Genomic DNA, 20887 nt, shown 5'->3' on the forward strand with positions numbered 1-20887 from the left:
ACTGAATTTAATGCCTGTCCTTGTTATTCTTTTTGATTGTTGTTACTACATGTGTCGGTGCACGTTTTTAAACTCTTTGATGAATGTAAATCCATGCCTTTTTCCTATTATTGCGTAAGTTGTTGCCTTGTATGATGTTTTTGTTTTAAGTTTGAAACTAACCCTAACCCACACAGTAATCAAAATAATACATACAACGCTGTAGCTACACCTAATTAGAATACCAAGTGTTTGAGATCATGCGTTGTTCAGCATAAATGTTCCAGTAGTGGTCACCTACCAGTATACTTTCAAAATAGTCATCAATCGCTTTTGTTGCCACACCAGGTTGCGCCAGTGTCGCCAACAGTGTCTCAGCAGCGCCTGCGATTTTAGCAGGACTGATGAGCATGTGTTTCAGAAACAGGTCATTTCTAATTGTGCGGATGAAGTTTCTATTCCAAAGCTTGCATAGTGTGTTTTCATAATTTCTTTAAAAAGAATCATCAGGTATTTCTTCCCCACATGTGGTTGCTCTCACATAAATGCTTCATCTGGCAGCCCAGACAATCATCAATCCACTGTGTGTTTATTAAAGCATTGAGCGGCAGTAAGACAACAGATCTTGGATGCTCTATGACTTTGGCTGAAATTTCACAATTCATGAACCCATGTTCATGATCCAGGTATCGTCCCGCACACCCCGAAGCATCCTCTGGGGCAGATTCCAGCTGCCTAGTCTCCACTGCTGAATACACTCGCTCGCCCTCAGCTTGTTTTGTTCGATATAGTAAAAAAGAAACAGAAATAACAACATCATTAAACATACAGTTAAAATAGCCATAGCACTTCAAAGGCAGGGTTTTAGTTTTTACTAAATCAGATATTTAGTTGATTAATGATATGATCATACAGAGTCTCACCGGTGTCAACAGGGCCAGTCTTCGATGCTTGGATTATGTCCCCAGTAGGTGCAGTATGTCATTGGACAGGTGAACCATGAACATGAACATGGCAGGCTAGCACCGTTGGCTGTATACTCACACGAGTCTTCTGCCTTGCTGTGCTCAGAAATCATTTCAGATAGGTCACAGGTCTCGGGCAGAGAGTCTTGAGAGTCAGCAGGTCCTACACTGTGCGGGTCAGGAATGATGACTTTTCCTTAAAAAAAATTTTTTAAAAGCATACCAGTAATTTATCACTGTATCAGTGAAAGACAACAATGCATAATCAAAGAAATTGCTTACCGTTGCAATCAGCCATTTTCCAAAAAATGAAGATTTTTCTCCAGGTGAAAAGAAATTAAGAGTCGTACGGTCCTCTCAGGTCTTGTTGTGTCTTTCGGTCAGAAAAAAAAAACAAAGTGTGTGCCAAGTCGGCTGTGATATATCTACACGGAAATAAAGGGGGTTGGGTTTCCCACACCTTTCTCTCCTAAAACAAAAGGCCAGACATGTGACACCAAACAGACCACATGGTCTGTTTGATGCTTGAGAGAGGACATGTCTGAGCATGTATGAATATATCATTTTTCTGCAGGTCATCAGGCTAAAAGTTTTACTAAAGCAGATATTTATTTGTTTAATGACATGGTCACCATATAAAGTAAAGAATGAAAGCATCATAGAAACTCTCATTTTGTTACAGCAAGGTCAATTAAAACCATCCGTTTGAAACATTGGAGGATCATATACAGTATATTAAATAATTTAGTTGTCTAAATCGGTGCTTTCACTCTGTACATACGTTTTTCTGCCAAGATGAGTTGCTCAAAATACAACACACTCACACACACGCACGCACGCTCGTTCGCTACTGCCACGGTAACAACGAATGACAAAGTTACGCTCAAATCCTGTCAAACTTTTCCACTCCCATAATCCTTTACGACAACGCCGCAGCGGCAGGCTCTGCATAAATTGATCAAATTATGCTGAATAAAATCATAGTTTAATAGTTGTATAAAATATCACGTATTAGATATGAAACTCAATGACGTGGAGGCGTGGTCACACGCGCAAAATCACGTGATCGCACACTACACCACGGCACACGCACGCGCAAAAGTGCCCGTATATTACGACTCATGAGTGACAGAGCAAACTCCTCCAGATTTGATCTAAATGGCTGTCTACACTGATACATCGGCTGACTTTTTCAGGAGGCTTAAAATGACTACTGTTCCTCTGTATTTTTCTGTTGTTTTTTTTTTTTGGAGGAAGTGTGTGTGGCTGTGTGTGTGTGTTTTTTTGTTTTGTTTTTTTACTATTGTCAGCCAATCCAGTATTTCAGGAATGCATCAATCAACGAAAGCACAGCAGGTATGGAGGAAAGAGAATGACTCAGATGGACAGAGAGGTGTGGTGAGTGTGGTGAATGATATTTGACCTGTTGTGTCTAGTGTGTGCCTGGTATCGCCACACCTTTGATCTTACAAGGGACAGGATGGAGGACACTAATACTAACAAACAATGCCTGCTTTAATTAAACATTCTTAGAACACCTGCTGCTGTTATCTGTAGGTAACTCTCTACAGAGTCTTGGTGGACCAGAGTACGATGCTGCTCCTGGGATGTGCCATGGAACCTCTGGTGGAAACCGGATTTTTGATTAGGACAGCCTCAGCAACTGCAACAGAGCTAACTTTTTTAGAAACTGATTTTTTTTTAACTTTTATTTTTTTAAGTGGGACTTAAAATTTAACAATATGCTTTAAAAGAGCCATGTACGCTCATGAGCGTCAGGTTTCAGTAACTTTAGTTTTGTGCTGATAATAAAGACATAACAAGAAAAGATGTATTAAAAAAGTTATTTCATTAATGGCTTGTATGCAAGATATTGGAATGAGTAACGTTACAAAATAATAATTAAATATGCCTCGGTTTATCAAAATTCATTAGCTTCTACTGCCCATCTGTGCTAAAACTCTACTACTATAGCAAACAATACCACTGCACAACTGTGACATGATTTTTGCTGCATTAACAACTAAAATGATTCATCAGGGAGAGAGATAGAACTACGCAAGATGTTTCTGAGGTGCTACTCATATCAGTGCAGTGCGGGCAGCTTCAACGTCATGAGGGAACAGTTGTGAGCTACATTGGCTTGAATAAGAGTAATGAATGTTTAATTATAGCACATTATTGTGACACTGTTTGTCAAGGAGCTTATCAGTACTTCAATACTGACTAATCAACTATTAGAAATGATAAAAACTGGGCTTCTGTATCGATCATTAATCATCCCAGAACCTCCTGAAATGGCACTTCAGTCTGATCATCAAGGTCCAGACACTGAGGTGGGAGAGTACTCTCACAGTCATGCAGGTTGCATTCTGCATGTCACTCTGAAAGTGTGAGGATTTTGAGCACTTCAGGGACCTCTTTTTTGAAAGAGTGCAGAGGATCCTTACTATAAATGTACTTAAGCAAAAAGTCAAAATCCATATGTGCCAAAAAATACTCGACCTGATCATTAACAATTATGCCTCACTACAAGCACATATTGGTCAATTAACATTTGATATGAAAAGAAATTAAATGTTTGAGAGTCATGATAGAATCTGGCTTCAATTTACCACCTCATCATCTGTGTTGCTGGTTTCCCTTGTCTCCAAAATGTTTGTACTTATGGCTCAGACTTTGCTCATCAGTACACAAATTCTCCCATCAAGTTTGATTTTATATCCTAGAAGTACATTTGACAAGGCTCAACTGGCCGTTTTGCTGAAGAAATGTACTGTGTGATCAAATGAATCACTTAATTTGAATCAGACTCAATCTTCATTTCCTCCCCATGTTTATTTATATTTGTTCTTATGAGGATTGTCATTTTTCAGCACTATGACAGCAGATTTCCTGATGCAGAAGTTGTTGACTGTTTTTCTGTTATTGTGTGAACCCTGTCAACTTGGAAGTGGGACATTCCCAAAACAAACTTTCCAAATTCCCAGATGCTTGAAAGCATGGTAAAATTCTGCACTTCTAAAGTCTAGTGAGAGCACAGTCTGAATAAACTGAATTCACAGTCTGAACACACAGTCTGGAATCTGAGATTTAAGTAAAAATTCTGTAGACAAGGAATATGTTGTCAAATTTGGCACAATTGCATGTCGTAAAAAGCCCCTTGATCAAAAGATCCTGCTTTCGGCACACAGTGTGTGCCGCTGGAAGAAGACTGGGTAACTGGCAGTATTTTTTAAGTTTAATGGAATTTGAGGGGCCACGGGCTGTGTGACATCGCAAAACCTCTGACTACTGTCTGACATTGGTCTCAGGTCTCACTGTGATAAAAGTTAGACCTATTTGATTTTTAACAACCAGACGATGTCACAAAGCATTAAAGCTATCCAGGCCGAATCATGTCATTTGTCATTCTGTCATCTCAAAAACCAGTCCATCAGACACCAGACCCCCTGAAGATCACAGACTTCAAACTCAACATACATACTTCAAGCTTCAAAACTTGTAATTGCAATGCATTGTGCTCTTTAACGTGATCATAAAAATTGCAGTATTTTCTAAGCTCATATGCTGTGCTGAATTAAGAATTAGGAACTCTGAGCTGCCAGAAAATATCTGATTCTTAAATCCCAAGCATATTACTGGAGCATGGTTAACACAGCTCCATTTGAATCAGGCATTAATTCAAACCTCTGCTTGGCTTTAAAAGAGAAACAGCAACAGAGGCTATTGGGCAAAGTAGTTATGTGAGCATTTAATAAACCATTCTGATAATGGCACAATACAGCCTTTTTTCAGAGGACAAACAAAAAGAAGACCAACGTCGAGGGCTTTTGAAATGCCAGCAACACTACCAAACCACTAGTTTGACATTGAAGTCCATAGGTTAAAAATCTCTCAGGTATTAAAGTTAGAGAGAGTTTGATCTGTGTCACAGTTACCGTAAACAGCCACAAAATTCAAATCAAGTTCAACAGATTAAACCTATTCGTCTTCCTCACACACAAAAACACACAGCTGCTTTCTTATCATTTGGAGGAAGAATTCTCACACCTTAACTTCTTGCCATGCTTACCCACAATGCCATGTGTCCTTTTATACTTGTCCTACTGTGTATATGTGTGTGTGTGTGTGTGTGTGTGTGTGTGTGAGTGTGTGTGAGAGAGAGCGAGAGAGAGATTGTTTTTAAAGTCCAAAGTCCTGTATTGTGTCACGCCTGTCATGCGACTTCCAGTATATAAAAGCTGCAGCAGCAACAGCAGCTTCAGTAGCAGTCACACCTCAAACCCAAACACATGACAAGCTTTGTACCCAGCAAGGAAACAATCTGAAAATGAAGAGACGCTTATGCTACATGACACAGAACACCCTCTGGCAGCCTTAAGGGTTTTCCTCAGTTCCATTCAATTCAGAGCCTTTTTCAATATTCAAGTTCAGCCTTGCCAATTTCTACTCAGGAACAACACCAGTGAATGAAAAGGCCCAGTACAGTTATTATGCAATTGGAACAAGAGCATAATTGACTATGTTCCTATTTCAGCCTGTATTGGCAATACCTGTCAGTTCTGGCCAACTTTGAACACATTCACACAGCAAGGTACTACGTACAAAGGTCCAATATGAAGTTGTGCTTAAACATGAGGGGGGAAGGGGGATTCTAAACAGGATGTGAGGCAGAAGAATGACTCACTAGTCATTATCATTACACAATTTACACATTCAGCCCCACTCAAGAAATGCATTGGGGTGAAATTGGACTTAAAGCAGGAGCTGGATTAAAACAGTTGTGTACACCTCACAACAGAGATTTTGAAGGGGCAGTAGATTTTGTGGACTGACACAACATCACAACAGTACCCATAGAAGTTACTCAATGAATTTTATGGGTTTGTAGGCAGTTGCAAACTTGTCCTGCTGAACCTGGAGAGGATGAACTGTAAAGTAAGCAAGACAGGACTGGCCAGGCAAGTGACAGAGGAGCACACAGTGATAAATGGGACTTGTGTCCACAGCTATATGAGTCTGTGTGACAGTGGCAACCAGACTATGAGGTTTTTCAACTTAACCGACAAACAAATGTGGCCTTGGAAGAGAAAAAAAATGGGTGATTGTCTTTTTCGAAATTCTCCTTATTTTTTTTATTTTTATTAAATACCAGACAACAACAGGAAACAGCTATTTCCATTCGTAGCCCACAGATAGAACTGTTAATAACCCTATCATTGACAAAACAGCTTCTTTGAACTTAGGCAGAAACATAGTAATAAAGTATACCAGGGTACTTTCAAATAGCAGTGGTGTCAGTTTCATTACCTAACATGGTGTCATTAATGTGATGACTATTTTGTCTCTGTTTTGTGATGTGAATGTGGAGCAGCATGCCTCTTAACCAGCAGTGCACTCCACTTCTGCTCCAGTGTCAGTGCTGGCTGTGTTGAGACATGACTCGTTTCTGTCTGAAGAATATGAAAGAAATGCAGCCTTTCTCTTGGCCTCCAACCAAGCCTTAAAGTTTTTTTTATTTGTCATCCTAGTTGTTGGGTATCGAAGCTCATGCCCTCTGCATGGAACCCCTCTCGCTGAGGTTACTTGTGTAGTAGAATTTCATCAAGTCATAATTCTCTCTAGTCCATCTATGTCTTGTTCCAGTCGCCCATTTCTTATCAGATTGCCCTGGTTTCCAGACAGACCTTGGTGACCCAGTCAACATCCAAGCCAGTATGAATCTAATATCTTCACCTTCTTAAAATAATTACCTAAGTCATGTTTTGACAATCCCCCCCCGCCCATCAACTCCTTACGATGTTTTGTGTTCCAGTTTTTTGTGCTTTCTGAAAAACTTGGAAAAAATGATTTAGGCAATTATTTTAAGAAGGTGACTTTATGTGTTTTACTCAGGCTAGCAATATTAAAAATCTTAACAAAGGGCCCAACCGGAAGTATATTCCCTGATAATTAATCTAACTCCTCGCATCCGACCGCAGTCTGTCGTGCTGACCACTGAGCTATAAAGCCGCTAGCTAAGGAAACTAAATGCACTGCATGAACACCTGCAAGCACAAATGAACCAGTTACCAATGTAATGACTCTGCACAATATGGAAGCTCCAGTCTCTTCGTCTCTGTCCCTCTCTTCTCTGCCTTTGCCCCTTTGTTTTTCTGCTCTTTCCCCATAACTGGTGAAAGCAGATGGCCATTCCCTTTAGCTTGGATCTGCTCTATGTTCCTGCCTGTCAGGCAGGGTTTGTAATTGCTTTCATAAGATGTGCTTGCTCATAGAGATTTGTTGGGTGTAAATAATTGAAGGAATATGTTGCTAGACCTGCTCTACTTGTAAAGTCTCATGAGACAACTTTTGTAGTGATTTGGTGCTATAAAATGGCCTTGATTTGACCTTAGTTATGCGTAAAAAAAATTAACCTTCCAACTATTGATAACCACAATTATAGTATGCCAATGAAATAAATTTATATTAACAGGTGAAATAAGCATGAAGGAGCAGGAAGGCTCAAGTGGACACCAGTGGAAGTAACCTGCCTATACAAACAAAAGCACACACACACACACACACACACACAAAGTACAAGCACTGAAATATCTATCATATAGAACTGATTGATAACTAAAAAACATGCAAAGTCAAGTCAATTTTATTTGTACAGCACCAAATCACAACAAAAGTTATCTCATGACACTTTACAGGTAGAGCAGGTCTAGTACCACACTCCTTCAATGAATTTACACCCAACAGTTCTCCATGAGCAAGCACATCCTGCAACAGCGGTGACAAAAACCTTCCTTTTAACAGGCAGGAACGTCGAGCAGATCCAAGCTCAATGGGGACGGCCTTCTGCTTGACCGGTTGGGGGAAAGAGAGCAGGAGGAAGACAGATATATAGAAGGAAAGAGAGGGACAGAGATAGACAGGGAGAGAAAGGGGAAAAGACTGATGGAGAGACAGGGACGTGAGCAGGTGGTGCTACAGGTGGGAGCTTGAGCCTCTTCCGGTCTGTAGTCCCCTCCAGTAGCATCTGGGATCTGGGATGTGGGGAGCCTGAAGGCTCCTGAGAAGAAGATGAGTTGGTGACACTTATGAGTATGATTTATGTATGACAAATATAGGAGGACAGAGAGGAGTAGAGAGAAGCCCAATGCACCATGGGAGATCCCCCAGCAGCCTAAGCCTATAGCAGCATATTGCTAACCTAAGCAGCCCAACTATAAGCCTGATCAAAAAGGAAGGTCTTAAGACTGCTCTTAAAGTTAGAGAGGGTGCCTGCATCCTCGACCAAAACTGGAGACGGTTCCACAGGAGGGGAGGCTGATAGCTGAAGGCTCTTCCTCCCATTCAACTTTTAGAAACCAGCAGTAACCCCACATCCTGGGAGTGAAGGGTTCTAGCTGGATAATAAGGGACTATGAGCTCTGTCAAATATGAAGGTGCCTGATTGTTAGGACTTTGTAGGAGAATTTTAAATTTTATTCTAAATTTGACAAGGAGCCAATGCAGAGAAGCCAGTCCAGGAGAGATCTGGTCTCTTCTACTAGTTCTAGTCAACATGTGAGCAGCAGCATTTTGGTCCAGCTGGAGAGTCTTTAGGGACCTACTGGTGCTGCCTGATAGGAGGGAATTGCAGTAATCCAGCCTGGAAGTGACAAAGGCATGGACTAGTTTTTCTGTATCTTTATGAGACAGGATGTGTCTGATCTTAGCAATGTTACGTAAATGAAAGAAAGCAGTCCTAAAGATTTGCTTAGGAGAGGAATCCACTTCGACAATGAACTGGAAGGAGGAACCTTTCACACAATTGCCAGGTACTGCCTGGACCATAAAGGGCAGTGCACATCAGCACAGGCTTATCAAATAAAAGGAACACAGACATCAGCAAGTGCAGATCTGTTCCCTCAACCTTTGCATCCTACAGTGAGCTGCACAGAGCTAAGGAGCATCAAAACACCTTTGTTTAACAAAGGGACTTTTTTACGGAGGTTCATTGTTATATTTCAGAGAGGTTAAATGTTTGTGCTAATGCCAGCTTAGCCACAGGGTCAGATGCCCAGTAACACTTGGTACTGTAAGTAATTAATGTCTGTGTGCGGATTGCTTGTTAATTTCCTGACTTTGAAATGTATCTAAAAACCTGTAATTGAAGTTGAGAAGTAATTAATTTTAAAATACATTTAATGGTAAAATACAGTTGAAACTGAGACAATTTCAGTTAAAAACACATGAAAAATATAAGTTCAAACAATAAATATTTGAAAAGTAGTGAAATTCATGTATATTTGCGAACTTGACACCTGTAATACTCGCAATCGACTCGCATTGAATGTTTTTTACTGAATTAAATTATTCACCTATTAAATGCGTCTATTAATCCCCCAAATGATGCATTCTCATGTAGAAGTCTTGCACTGTGATTTCTGACAATGTATATGCAAAACAAATCCCCTTTAGTTGCAACAAAGGTTTTCACTCATTCATTAGTTTAATTACACAAACATGCACACGTCTGTACCTGCGCACAGTGATCTGCAGAGTCTTGTATGATCCTTTGACAAGACCGATGGCCTCCTGCCGGTACCCAGTCAATTTTATGTTGTTAATGATGATGATCTCATCCCCCACCAGCAGGGGGTGCTCGAAACTGTCTGCTTTGCCACTTTCCTCTACCTGCACAAAAAAACCAACATACCAACAGTTAAGTTAGGTGAACTACAACAATGCCATGCAAATATGTGTATGAGTATATCAATGAATTTGCAGCCAGAATGTGCATGCACGTATTTGTCTATTTTGAAAAAACAAAATAAAAAAGTCAACCAGTGGTACGTGAGCTTCCTTAAGTTGTACACAGAGGAATCTAATAAAAAAAATTAAATTAAATGATTAATACACATTTAAGAAAAAGCATACTATCAAAACAATTAATGAAAAACATTAACTTCACAGTAAGCTGTGTCATCATGTAATATTTTTTGGTCGACCACTACTTGGTCACATTCATTCCTGCTAATGTTAGCACAGAACACGCAAGATGTTAAGGCGCTATGACTCAAGTTATCCCCAATATGGATGCAGTTGGACTGAGGAAACGCTGAGGCTCCAGGTATGTGTTGAAGAGCTCAGCAGTGAATCCATGAATAAAATATATATATTTAATGTATGTGTGTGTATGTACATCAATTGGCAAAATAGGATCTTTTCCTTGTAACCACAAAGTTTACAAGATTGACATACACAAGTTTAAATTCATGACCATAATACAGCATGAAAATGTTACCAACCTCTGCTGTAGCTGAATAGAGCTGAATACACTACTGTATTTATTACTATTTATGCTGTATTTTGAACTTTGGTCACAATGGTGGTACTTAGAGTACTTAATTTTTCCGAGGTACCTACCCGAGTTGGTAAGTTTAAGAACCCCTCAACCGCTATTGATCTCAATTCTACATCAATGTTTTCATTAAGCCATGAAGTCATGTGTCTTTTTAAGGTGTAATCACACTATGTAATATGCAAATTCAAGCACATTTGTCACTGTGTCACAGTCTGGTTCCTTTGACTTGTGTAAACAATGGATTTCAGCAGGTAATAGCTGTGGAAGCAGCTACAGAACATAGAGAGCAACTAGGTGTGTTTCAGGCAGATTGGATAAAAATTATCCATATTAATGCTATTAATATATGGTGTCTCCATCTCGCTGTCCACAGAGGTCCACAACCTTGGTGTCATCCTGGACTCAACCCTTTCATTAATTCACAGATTAAATCTGTCATCAAATCTGCCTTCTTCCACCTCAGAAACATCTCCAGACTCAAGCCATCACGCTCTGATTCTGTTGCTGAAACCCTCATACATGCCTCCATCACCTCACGTCTGGACTATTGTAATGCCATCCTCCATGGGATCACCAATAAAACTCTGGACAGGCTTCAACGTGTGTAAAACTCGGCTGACAGGGTTCTCACCCACACCAAACCCTGGCAGCACATCACCCCCATCCTCAAATGGCTTCACTGGCTCCCCATCAAAAACCGGATTACTTTCAAACTCCTCATCCTCACCTTCAAATCTCTGAATGGACTGGCCCCTCAGTATTTAACAGACCTCCTTCATGTTCACCATCCTTCATGGAACCTGCGGTCTGCCAACCTAAGTCTCCTGGATTCAAAGTCCATCCATCCAGTTTTTCCGCTTATCCTGTTATGGGTCACACGGGGGCTGGAGCCTATTCCAGCAGTTTTCGGGCATGAGGCAGGTCTGGATGGAATGCCAGTCCATGGCAGAGCCAACACATATAGACAGACAACCATTCACACTCACAGCCAGGCCAATGGGCAATTTAGAGTCTGGATTAATCTCGTCCCCACTTACATGTCTTTGGACTGTGGGAGTAAGCCGGAGTACCAGAGAGAACCCACGCAGGCACAAGGAGAATATGCAAACTCCACATAGCAAGATTCCGTGCCCCAACGAGGGCTCAAACCCAGAACCTTCCTGCTGTGAGGCGACATGGCTAACAACTGACATTTGAAGGAAATTATTTGAAAAGATGAGGATTAATAGATGTCCCAGAGGGAAAATTCTTCCTCTGCTGTTAGCAGTCAACACAAGGCCAAAAGCCCTTTTTAGACAGAATGCACCAAATTTCTAGCCGGTAGAGGCGATGATTGTGGGTCACCTCCGTGCCACCCTACTTTTTTCTCATAGTTCATAATTTTAAAAAAATCCAGACTCATCCATTTTGTCATCCCTTGCCCCAATACACTACAGTAAGTATTATAGCTATCCATATAAGTTTTTTTTAATTTATTGTATTATTTACTTTTTACTATTATCAAATGAAGACTAAATTTTGACTCCAACTACAGTAGAACGCACTGACCTGCCCTGGGTGGTAGTTATAGACCATATTTGTCAATATGTCAGCAATTTGTCATTGTTGTCAATGACCAACTTCACTGAAGAAGCAACCCATTTCAATACATTTAGGGCTAAAATGGTGCAGAATCACCAGAGTAAACATAAGTGTATGAGCAGCAGTTTTCAGCTTTACAATGAACCCACTCCACAACTTATTAAATTTAGAAAACAAATATAACATCTTGGGAAAGGAGGGCCTGAATGTGGGAGCAAGTGAGATGTCTTCACAACAAATGATTTCTGTTTAGCTAGCCTGTAACACAATTCCATCATAAAGCAACTAAATAAGCGCAGAACACAAACAAGTCAACAGTGGAAAGATACCTGTGTTGGAGGCACATTACAGACCTAATTCCACAGCCGTTGGTATGTTGTTTGTGTGACTTGCTGCAGTCCTAGCTGGCCAAGGACATCTCATCAACCTCTGAGTTTGTCACAGTCACAGCAGTGAGGTTGTCTTGTCTGGGTTTATTGTCTTGTGTTTATTTCTCTGTTGTTTTTGAAGAATTAATTTCCCTCTCGTTTCAGTGCACCAGCCTCTCCTCCTGTTGTCATCCTGCATTCCCCAATCCTGTCAGTCAGCGTCTGTCCCGCCCCCTCTTGTTTCTCAGGCAGCTGATTCCGCTCTCCCCTATTGCACCCCCGCACACCTGTCCCCCATCAGTGTGATTAGCTCCTCGTGTGTATATGTGTCTCTGTCTTCTTAATGAAGTGTTGTTTGTTGTCGACCACGGAAGCCCCACAGTCACAGTGTCATTTTGGAATCCAAGTCAAGTGCATTGTTTGTTTTGTAAATTTTCATAGTCAGGTAAGAAGTAGTTATGGATAAGATTAGTTTGAGTTTGGAAGTTTATTTGTTAATTTCTAGTCATAGTGTGGTCATGTTGTGATTCATTTTTTGTTAGTTTTCTCTGCCCTCCTCCGTTGAGTGAGCGAGTTTTTTTTGTGTTCAGTAATAGAGTAGCCAGCGAGGCATAGCTAGAGTTTTATTTCACTCAGAGACAGAGTAGTCAGCTGCGCTTTACCTTATGCAGAGTAGATTTTTGTTAGATCCTCTTTGTAAATATCCCCTCCCCGCCCCTGTTCATGAATTTTGTTTTTTCCCCTATTAGATCCATAGCCATTAGCCCGGTAGTAAGAGTGTGTGAGTGCTTGAGAGGTTCAGGTAATTTTCATATTCCTATAATTTTCATTATTGGTGAACCACTAATAAAGCTTGTTCCTTTACTGCTATCCTGAATCTGGGTCCTCCTTTGAGTCCTGTCCTGACAGTTTGTTTTGGAACTTTGAAATATACTTGGCTTGGGAATTTTTCATGGGAGTTTTTCATTTTGACCTACACTTCACATTTCTTTTCTGGCAATATTACAAATGTGAATATTGATTCTGAAAAACAGTTACATGCAATTGATAAAAATGTGGATTCTGGTTCTGAATGAATAGAATTTCACTTCAGATATTCACTGGAAATATATATACTATTCACTGGACAATTACGACGGGATTTACCCAGCGCAGCTATTATCAATTAGTTAGTGATATTATAAACCTGTAGGGGGCAGGCCCCTAGACACTCACAACAGTCAGGAGGAGTAAGAATGGGTTACTCTGAACTGCTGTGGTTGCTAAGTGACTGACTGGACAAATTGATATGTGCCTGTATACTATACAGGCACATATCCATATGTAGAAGAATCCACTGTAGATGCTATACACTGTATAGCATCTAGAGTGGATTCTTCTACATCCACACACACAAGCAACATGGCAAATGACAAAAAGAAATAATGATTTGCTCCAAATATGGCTGTTCATGATGAATGAAATATTTCATTAACCTGGACTTCTTATCTGTAGGAATTTGCTTGCACACTGTACTGTATGTGTGGCTGGATGAGTGCAGCTACAGTTTTTGCATAGAATTGTACATGTGCAAGTGTGTCATGCTAAAGTCCAATTCTTCCAATCGTACAGAGGCTTGAGAAGTGCATGGGCACAGTACGGAGCTCAAATTTGTCAAACAAACCAGTTTGTGGAGGAAAATGTGATTTGGAATGGTACAAACTTTTAAAATCTGTGAGTAGGTCCGAATGTAGCTACAACCTTGTGTACTCTACATGTTCATACACCTTTGTATTCATGAGTTGTTTGGAAAACTAAAATTGTCAGAGGATGGACTACAGATCATGCAGTGTATCCTAGACGGCTACAATGTACAATGGGGCAAAAAAGTATTTACTCAGCCACCAATTGTGTCTGTGACTAAATACTTTTTAGCATGAGAACCCTGTTCTTTCACATATAAGAGAATTTGAACAGCTCTTATCATGGGTGCCCTCTTATCATGGCTGTTATTGGGAGTCAAAAGGTCATCTCAATCAGTTTGGATCCATCCATCCATTATCGATGAAGCTGGAGCCTATCCCAGCTGTCATTGGACAAGAGAAAGGGTACGTACGACGGGTTGTCAGGTCATCATAGGGCCAACATATAGGGTGGGGAAACCATTCACACTAATGGGTAATTTAGAGTCTTCAACCAATCGAACGTCCTTGTTTTTGGAGAAGAAAATTGGAGCCAAGAGAGAGACGCATACACATTGGATTCTAACCTGAACCTTCCTGCTAGGATCCTTTCGATCTTTAAGTGAAACAAGCTATTCCAACACACCCTCAATATCTCCAGCTGTGGGGATGATTTGGTTTCCCTTCCTCTCTTGATGCAGACCTGCAGATGTTCGTGCCATTTCTACATCAGTCTGCTTTTAAAAGCCCAGCTCTCCTAGCAACACAAAAGACTGTCCAGCTACCCATCTGGTTTTGACACTATGCCCAAAACTATGCCGATGTTTCTTGTCCAGAGATCATCAACTGTTCATTGCTGCTTCACACTCACTGTCAGCCCATGGACACTGTGTGCCGGTCAGCCTGCAAACAACTATAAAACAAACCAAACCACTCAGAGACATTATTTATCTCTGTCACAATAAAGCTTCTCATAGCTGATTCCTTTTATCTGTGTTTTTGCCCGTTCTTTGACTCCAAACTTGCAAATGCCTAAACAGATTCTGAAAGTGTTCTAGGTGCAGCAGCGTTGGTCTCCATGTTGCAAATGCACATACAGAAAAAAATGGTATCTATGGTTATAGACAGGGGTGCACATAAGTGTTCCCCCACCCCCTTCACAAATAATTTATTTGTGAAGGGGGTGGGGGAACACGAAAATAATTACTTAGCGGGGCCTGTCTCTTTGACATTTTGAGAAGTGCTTTTCCCCGCGGTCGGTAGCAGTCGGTACGCAAAAGCGTATAAAAGCCTTTGAAGCCGAGCGCATTTGTCCAGGTTCCTTACGCATGCGCGCACGCGGACCACTTATGTGCACCCCTGGTTATAGACAACCCCTCTGTAGGTTTCCTCTGACACTATTTTTATGTTTACATGCACAGTTAAGTCAAGCTTACTATTGGACTTAATTTGCAATCATTTAATATTTTCTGCCAAGGGAAATCTCAGCTTTGATGCCAGTGGTTATAGATATACTCTGGGTTTAAATTTCCTTCATTTGCAGCAGCTGCAGCTATCATATAATGTGATTATGTGTGGGAATCCTCATTTTTTTCTTGGTGTTCATGCTGCCATTAGTACATCAAATGAGGCCTTTCAATTGAAAAAAAATACAGGTTTAAAGCGTGCTTTGGTTCCATAAACAAACCATAAACAAAGCGAAAGGTGAGGGGGGAAATAATGTTTGGACGTCGGGTGACACGCGCCCCCCCCCCCCCCCCCCTTAGAGGCAGCTGGAGGACCAGACATACACTTGGATAGTTTTTCTCCCATCAGCCTTCATGAGCTGAGTACAATCATTTCCTCCTCTAAACCTCCACCTGTCTCCTAGACCCCATCCCAAATAAGCTGCTCAAAGACTCTCTGCCCCTCGTTAGCACCTCTCTCTTGAACATGATCAATGTGTTGCTGGTATCTGGTTCCGTCCCTCAGTCCTTTAAAGTAGCAGAAATTAAACCCTCCCCAAAAAAACAACCCTTGATCCAGAAGTTCTACCAACTACAGACCAACATCACATCTTCCATTTCTCTCCAAGGTTCTGGAGAAAGCAGCTGCTGAACAGCTCTGTGACTTCTCCGCAGAAACAGCTGATTGGAGGATTCAGTCAGGTTCCAGGTTCATCCTAGCACAGAAACAGAACTAGTCAAAGGTACCAGTGACCTCCTACTGGTACCAGATGAGGGACTGGTCTCTGTGCTGGTCTGATTAGATCTCAGTGCAGCTTTGATACCATTGACCACCATATCCTTCTACAGAGACTGGAACCTGTCAGTGGTATTAAAGGAACCACACTAAACTGGTTTAGTTCATATTTACTGGGTCGACTCCCCTCTGAAACCACTACACTCAGTTATGGTGTTCCATATGGATCTGTGCTTGGACCAGTCCTCTTCACACTATACCTGCTTCCTCTAGGCCACATTATTAGGAAATACTTCGATTAATTTGCACTGCTATGCAGACGACACACAGCTGTACTTATCAATGCATTCACATGGAACAAACCAGCTGACTAAACTGGAGGCCACATCTTAAGGACATAAAAACATGGATGACACATAATTTTCTTTTATTAAACTCTGACAAAACTGAAGTTATTGTGCTGGGCCCAAAACACCTTAGAGACACCCAATCTAATTAGATAGGTACCCTGGATGGCATTAACTTGGCCCCCAGCACGACCGTAAGGAATCAAGTAGTTCTCTTTGATCAGGATCTTTCCTTTAACTCCCACATTAAGCAAATTTCTAGGACTGCTTTCTTTCATTTACATAACATTGCTAAAATCAGACACATCAAAAAGATGCAGAGAACTAGTCCATGCTTTTGTCACTTCCAGGCTGTATTACTGCAATTCCCTCCTATCAGGCTGCACCAGTAGGTCCCTAAAAACTCCCCACCTGGTCCAAAATGCTGCTGCCCGCCTATTGACAAGAGCTGGTAGAAGGGACCATGTCTCTCCTGTACTGGCTTCTCTGCATTGGCTCCCTGTCAAAATCAGAATAGAATTCAAAATTCTCCTTCTAACATACAAAGTCCTCAACAATCAGGCACCTTCATATTTGACAGAGCTCATAGTCCCTTATTACCCTTTGCATTAATTGGTACCCAAGGAGTAGCTCTCGGTTTCAAAAAGGTTGGTGGTGGTGGCCCCTGGTAAATATCATATCTGGACTGGATTAAAGATAGTGTTCTGACCAGAGACAACTGGATTCAATTCACAATTTCCAGTTTCCAAATAATACAGTGTCGTCTGTAAATAGACTTGAAGTCATCAATATATTTCAATTGATTCCAACAACTTCTGAGTCAAATAATGAGGAAAACATAAGTAAAACTAATCCCTGAGGGGAAAAAAGTCAAGGCCTCAGACTGCTCCATGCACACCACAATACTGATTTTGCCCCTTATCTGCCATTATTTGGGCCAAATTATGTTTCTGAAGTTCTCGCGTTAAAAATGTTTCAATCATGAGAAAAGATAATCCTTTCCTTAGATATGCTGCTATAGGCTTAGACTGACAGGGGATCTCCCACGGTGCACTGGGCCTCTCTCTCCTCCTCTCTTTCCCCTCTGTCCTCCTATATGTGTCATACATAAAATCATACTCATATGTATTACAAACTCATCTCCTTCTCCAGAGCCTTCAGGCTCCCCACATCCCAGATCCCAGGTGCTGCTGGAGGAGACTACAGACCTGAAGAGGCTCAAGCTGCCGCCGGTAGCACCACCTGCTCACGTCCCCATCTGTCCACCTGTCTCTTCCCTTTCTCTCTTCTTGATCTCTGCCCCTCTCTTTCCCTCTGTATATCTGTCTTCCTCCATTATCTGTCGTTGTCTCTGCCTTGCTCTCCTGCACTCTTTCCCCCAAACCGGTCAAAGCAGAAGGCCGTCCCCATTGAGCCTGGATCTGCTTGGCATCTCTGCCTGTTAAAAGGAAGGGTTTCGTCGTTGCTGTTGCAGGATGTGCTTGCTGATGGAGAATTGTTGGGTTTAAAAATCCACTGAAGGAGTGTGGTACTAGACCTTCTCTACTTGTAAAGTGTCATGAGATAACTTTTGTTGCGATTTCTGTTGTCAAAAATATTGATTTATCGATTAAATATCGATTTTGAAAAGTAAAAACGGTACGAAATGACTTTTCAATAGTATTGATACTCTACCTGCCTCCTTGGTTTACACATGCGCCGCCGCTGCCAACACACACACACACACACACACACACACACACACACACACACACACACACACACACAAATACAAACACACAGCGCTGTCCTGGGGAGTGAGCCATTGTGCAGCAGCCCCTCCCCTCCAGCTGCACTCACACACTGGCTGTATTTTTTTTTTTTTTTTAGTTTCGTCGCTCTACATGTGTAAGCTGCTATGAGATGGCATCTGCAGGACCTTCACAACCAGTTTTACTGAATAACCAAAACAGTAGAAGTGCTGTTTGGAGATTCTTTGGATTTGAGTCAGATGAACAAGGAAAGCCAAAGGACAGCAGCAAGCCCATATGCAAGAGATGCAACAGAACTGTGCTGACAAAAGGAGGGAACATGACAAATATAGCAAAGCACCTCCAAGACAGACACTGTATAGATTTAGAGGTATAGAGGTTGGCAACAGTAGATCTTGAAGTATGTGTTGCCTAGAGTTATCACATCTATTGGTGTTTACTTTGACGTGTTGTCTTGTTAGTGAGTGGTTGCTAAAGCTAATTGATGGTAGGTTACATATATTAAAACTTATTTGCATACAGTTAATGTGTAAAGAATAACTTTTAAAAGTTCTCTACCTCAAGAAAAAAGCTCTTTATTTTTCTTTAAATAAAAAACATTTTTGCACTAAATTCTGAGTGGTTGCTTAGTATCGAAAATCAAATCGAATATCAATATTTTTCAAAATATCATATCGAAGTGTGAAATCCAGTATCGTGGCGCTATATAAATAAAACTGACTTGTCTTGACTTTACAACTCAACACAGTTCAATCATACATTGATAAACAGTGGACTGTACTACATAATTCTCTTGAAATATAATTTGAAAGCTTCCCTTTTTTCTGTCAGTGTGGAATAAATGTTATCTTTGCTTGACAAAGAAATTAACAATAACAGGTGAATAATCAATCTTTAAAATCTGTCAACAACTGTCCCTGTACACTGGAGATGCAACAGCAGATTATGTCAATCACATTTAAAAACTGTTCACATTTCTTTTTGAACAACTTAAATACAAGGTTCAGTAGCTGACACAATGAACTAAATACAGTAATATGGCAAATTGGCTATGTGATCCATGGAAAAAAGGCGGTGTTGGGGTGGCATGGCTCTGAGGTAGAGTGGCCATCTAGCAACCAAAGGGTTGTTGATTTGATCCTCACTTCACCTCGTGACCATGTCAAAGTATTCTCAAGCAAGATCCTGACCCCCTAAATGCTCCTTGTGGCCCTGCAATGGACTGGCGACCCATCCAGGGTGTACACAGCCTCTTGCCCAATGTTAACTGGGCTAGGCTCCAGCCCCCTTCGCGACCCTTAAGTACAGAAAAAGGATGGCAAAGGTGGAAAAGGCACCTGTCCCTGAGCGCCCCTGTGTTTTACCTTGGAGATGATGAGAGGCTCTCCATGCTCCAAGCCACCCTGCAGGGTGAAGCCCCAAGGTGCTCCTCCCTGCAAACGGGCCTCCACTAGTACCCAGTTGCCAACTCCTCTTCCTACGTCTGCCGACTGAGAGAGCTCCGCCCGGCCGCCGCCACCCCCGTCCTCCATGTCCGCACAAGGAGTGCCCAAATCGGGCTCTTCAGACCTCAGTCCGGTTGCGGCCGGGCGGACTGAGGAAATTACCCAAAACCAGAATGAAATAAACTCTTTCAAGAACGCATGTCCATCTTTGACTTTCTCCTCGTTAAGAAGACGGAAAGCAGTAGGTGTCCGAGCACCGAGCTGTAAAGTGCACAGTGCATTCCCGAAGCATAGAAAGCGGCTGAACCTCCGACACACAGACTCCAATAAAATCCCGAAAGTAGTTGCTGAAACCTTGCGAAGATATTATAAGTTAACCGAGGAAAAAGATCACACTTAAGGAAGAACGGAGGTCAGCTAAGAGAAATCCAAACATTCTCTCTCTTTCTCTCTCTCTCTCTCTCTCTCTCTGTCTCTTCCGACAACTAGTTTAGCATCACAAAAGGATCTACTGCGGCTCAGTGAACACAGAGAAAGGGGGGAGAGAGAAAGGAGAGGTGGAGTGAGGTAAAGGGAGACAAAAGTGGGACAGTGTAGGACTGACAGTGAAGAAGTGATTTTTCATGAGTTTTACATGTGTAACTATTTCGTGTAATAACTATGTTATCTGCATATATGGCTATTTTATTTTGGCAGAGCATATTCTTCGCTTGTTCAAACAAATAATCCTTATATTTGTTACTGGCTTTACATGTACATAATTAACCACAAAAAATTATATCAAAACTCTTCGTCTGGCATGGAATTTTTGTTTTTTGAGAAATCAAATCAAAATTGAATCAGTGTTTATGTTTTTGCTTAAAGTACTGTGCTCCATTTTACAGGGATAGTGTGCAGTTTGGCTGCCTACTTGATTTACTCGGACATCTAGAAAGCTAGCAGCCCTAATAAATGAAGGAAATGGTACAGCAAGTACCCATAGGCTTCATTATGTAAACAAACTAAATGTAGTAAATTGCATTTGGCTAAATATTTTAACCTTAATTGAGTTTACTCTTCAAGTGACACACAGATGTGTGATTACACAGGCCACATTTTGCAAATTTATGGTGAACATGGTGAACACAAAACTATCTTAAAGACAAATTTCCTCTTGATTGTGTAATTATATACATGTAACAGGAACTTTTAGACACACATACATCCACACACATCTCACTAAGGAATACAAATCAGAAGGCAAGGCAAGGCAATTTTATTTGTATA

At 41.2% G+C, this 20887-nt stretch overlaps 1 protein-coding gene and 1 long non-coding RNA gene across 3 annotated transcripts in view; both read right to left on the reverse strand.

Annotated features, from left to right (window-relative positions):
* shroom3 (shroom family member 3) overlaps positions 1-20110 on the reverse strand; it is a 135039-nt gene extending 114929 nt beyond the window's left edge. For both annotated transcript variants that reach the window (XR_015110404.1, XM_086187432.1), the window contains exons 1-2: positions 19541-20110; positions 9463-9617 (exon numbers count right to left, since the gene is read on the reverse strand). Coding sequence is in view for 1 of the 2 variants with exons in the window: in XM_086187432.1 (XP_086043558.1) it covers positions 9463-9617; positions 19541-19708 (323 nt within the window). In the remaining variant the exon portion in view is untranslated. The remainder of the gene's footprint in view (positions 1-9462; positions 9618-19540) is intronic.
* Positions 573-5084, reverse strand: LOC147244427 (uncharacterized). Its single transcript, XR_015110405.1, has 4 exons — positions 5020-5084; positions 1227-1317; positions 903-1140; positions 573-751 (listed from the first exon to the last, which is right to left on the reverse strand). It is a non-coding gene; the product is annotated as an uncharacterized LOC147244427 (long non-coding RNA).
* Positions 20111-20887: the final 777 nt, after the last annotated feature.

This window comes from Aulostomus chinensis, chromosome 19 (genome assembly GCF_037954235.1).
Source record: "Aulostomus chinensis isolate RoL2024-O1b breed Wild chromosome 19, RoL_Achi_v1.0, whole genome shotgun sequence".
Lineage (NCBI taxonomy): Eukaryota > Metazoa > Chordata > Actinopteri > Syngnathiformes > Aulostomidae > Aulostomus > Aulostomus chinensis.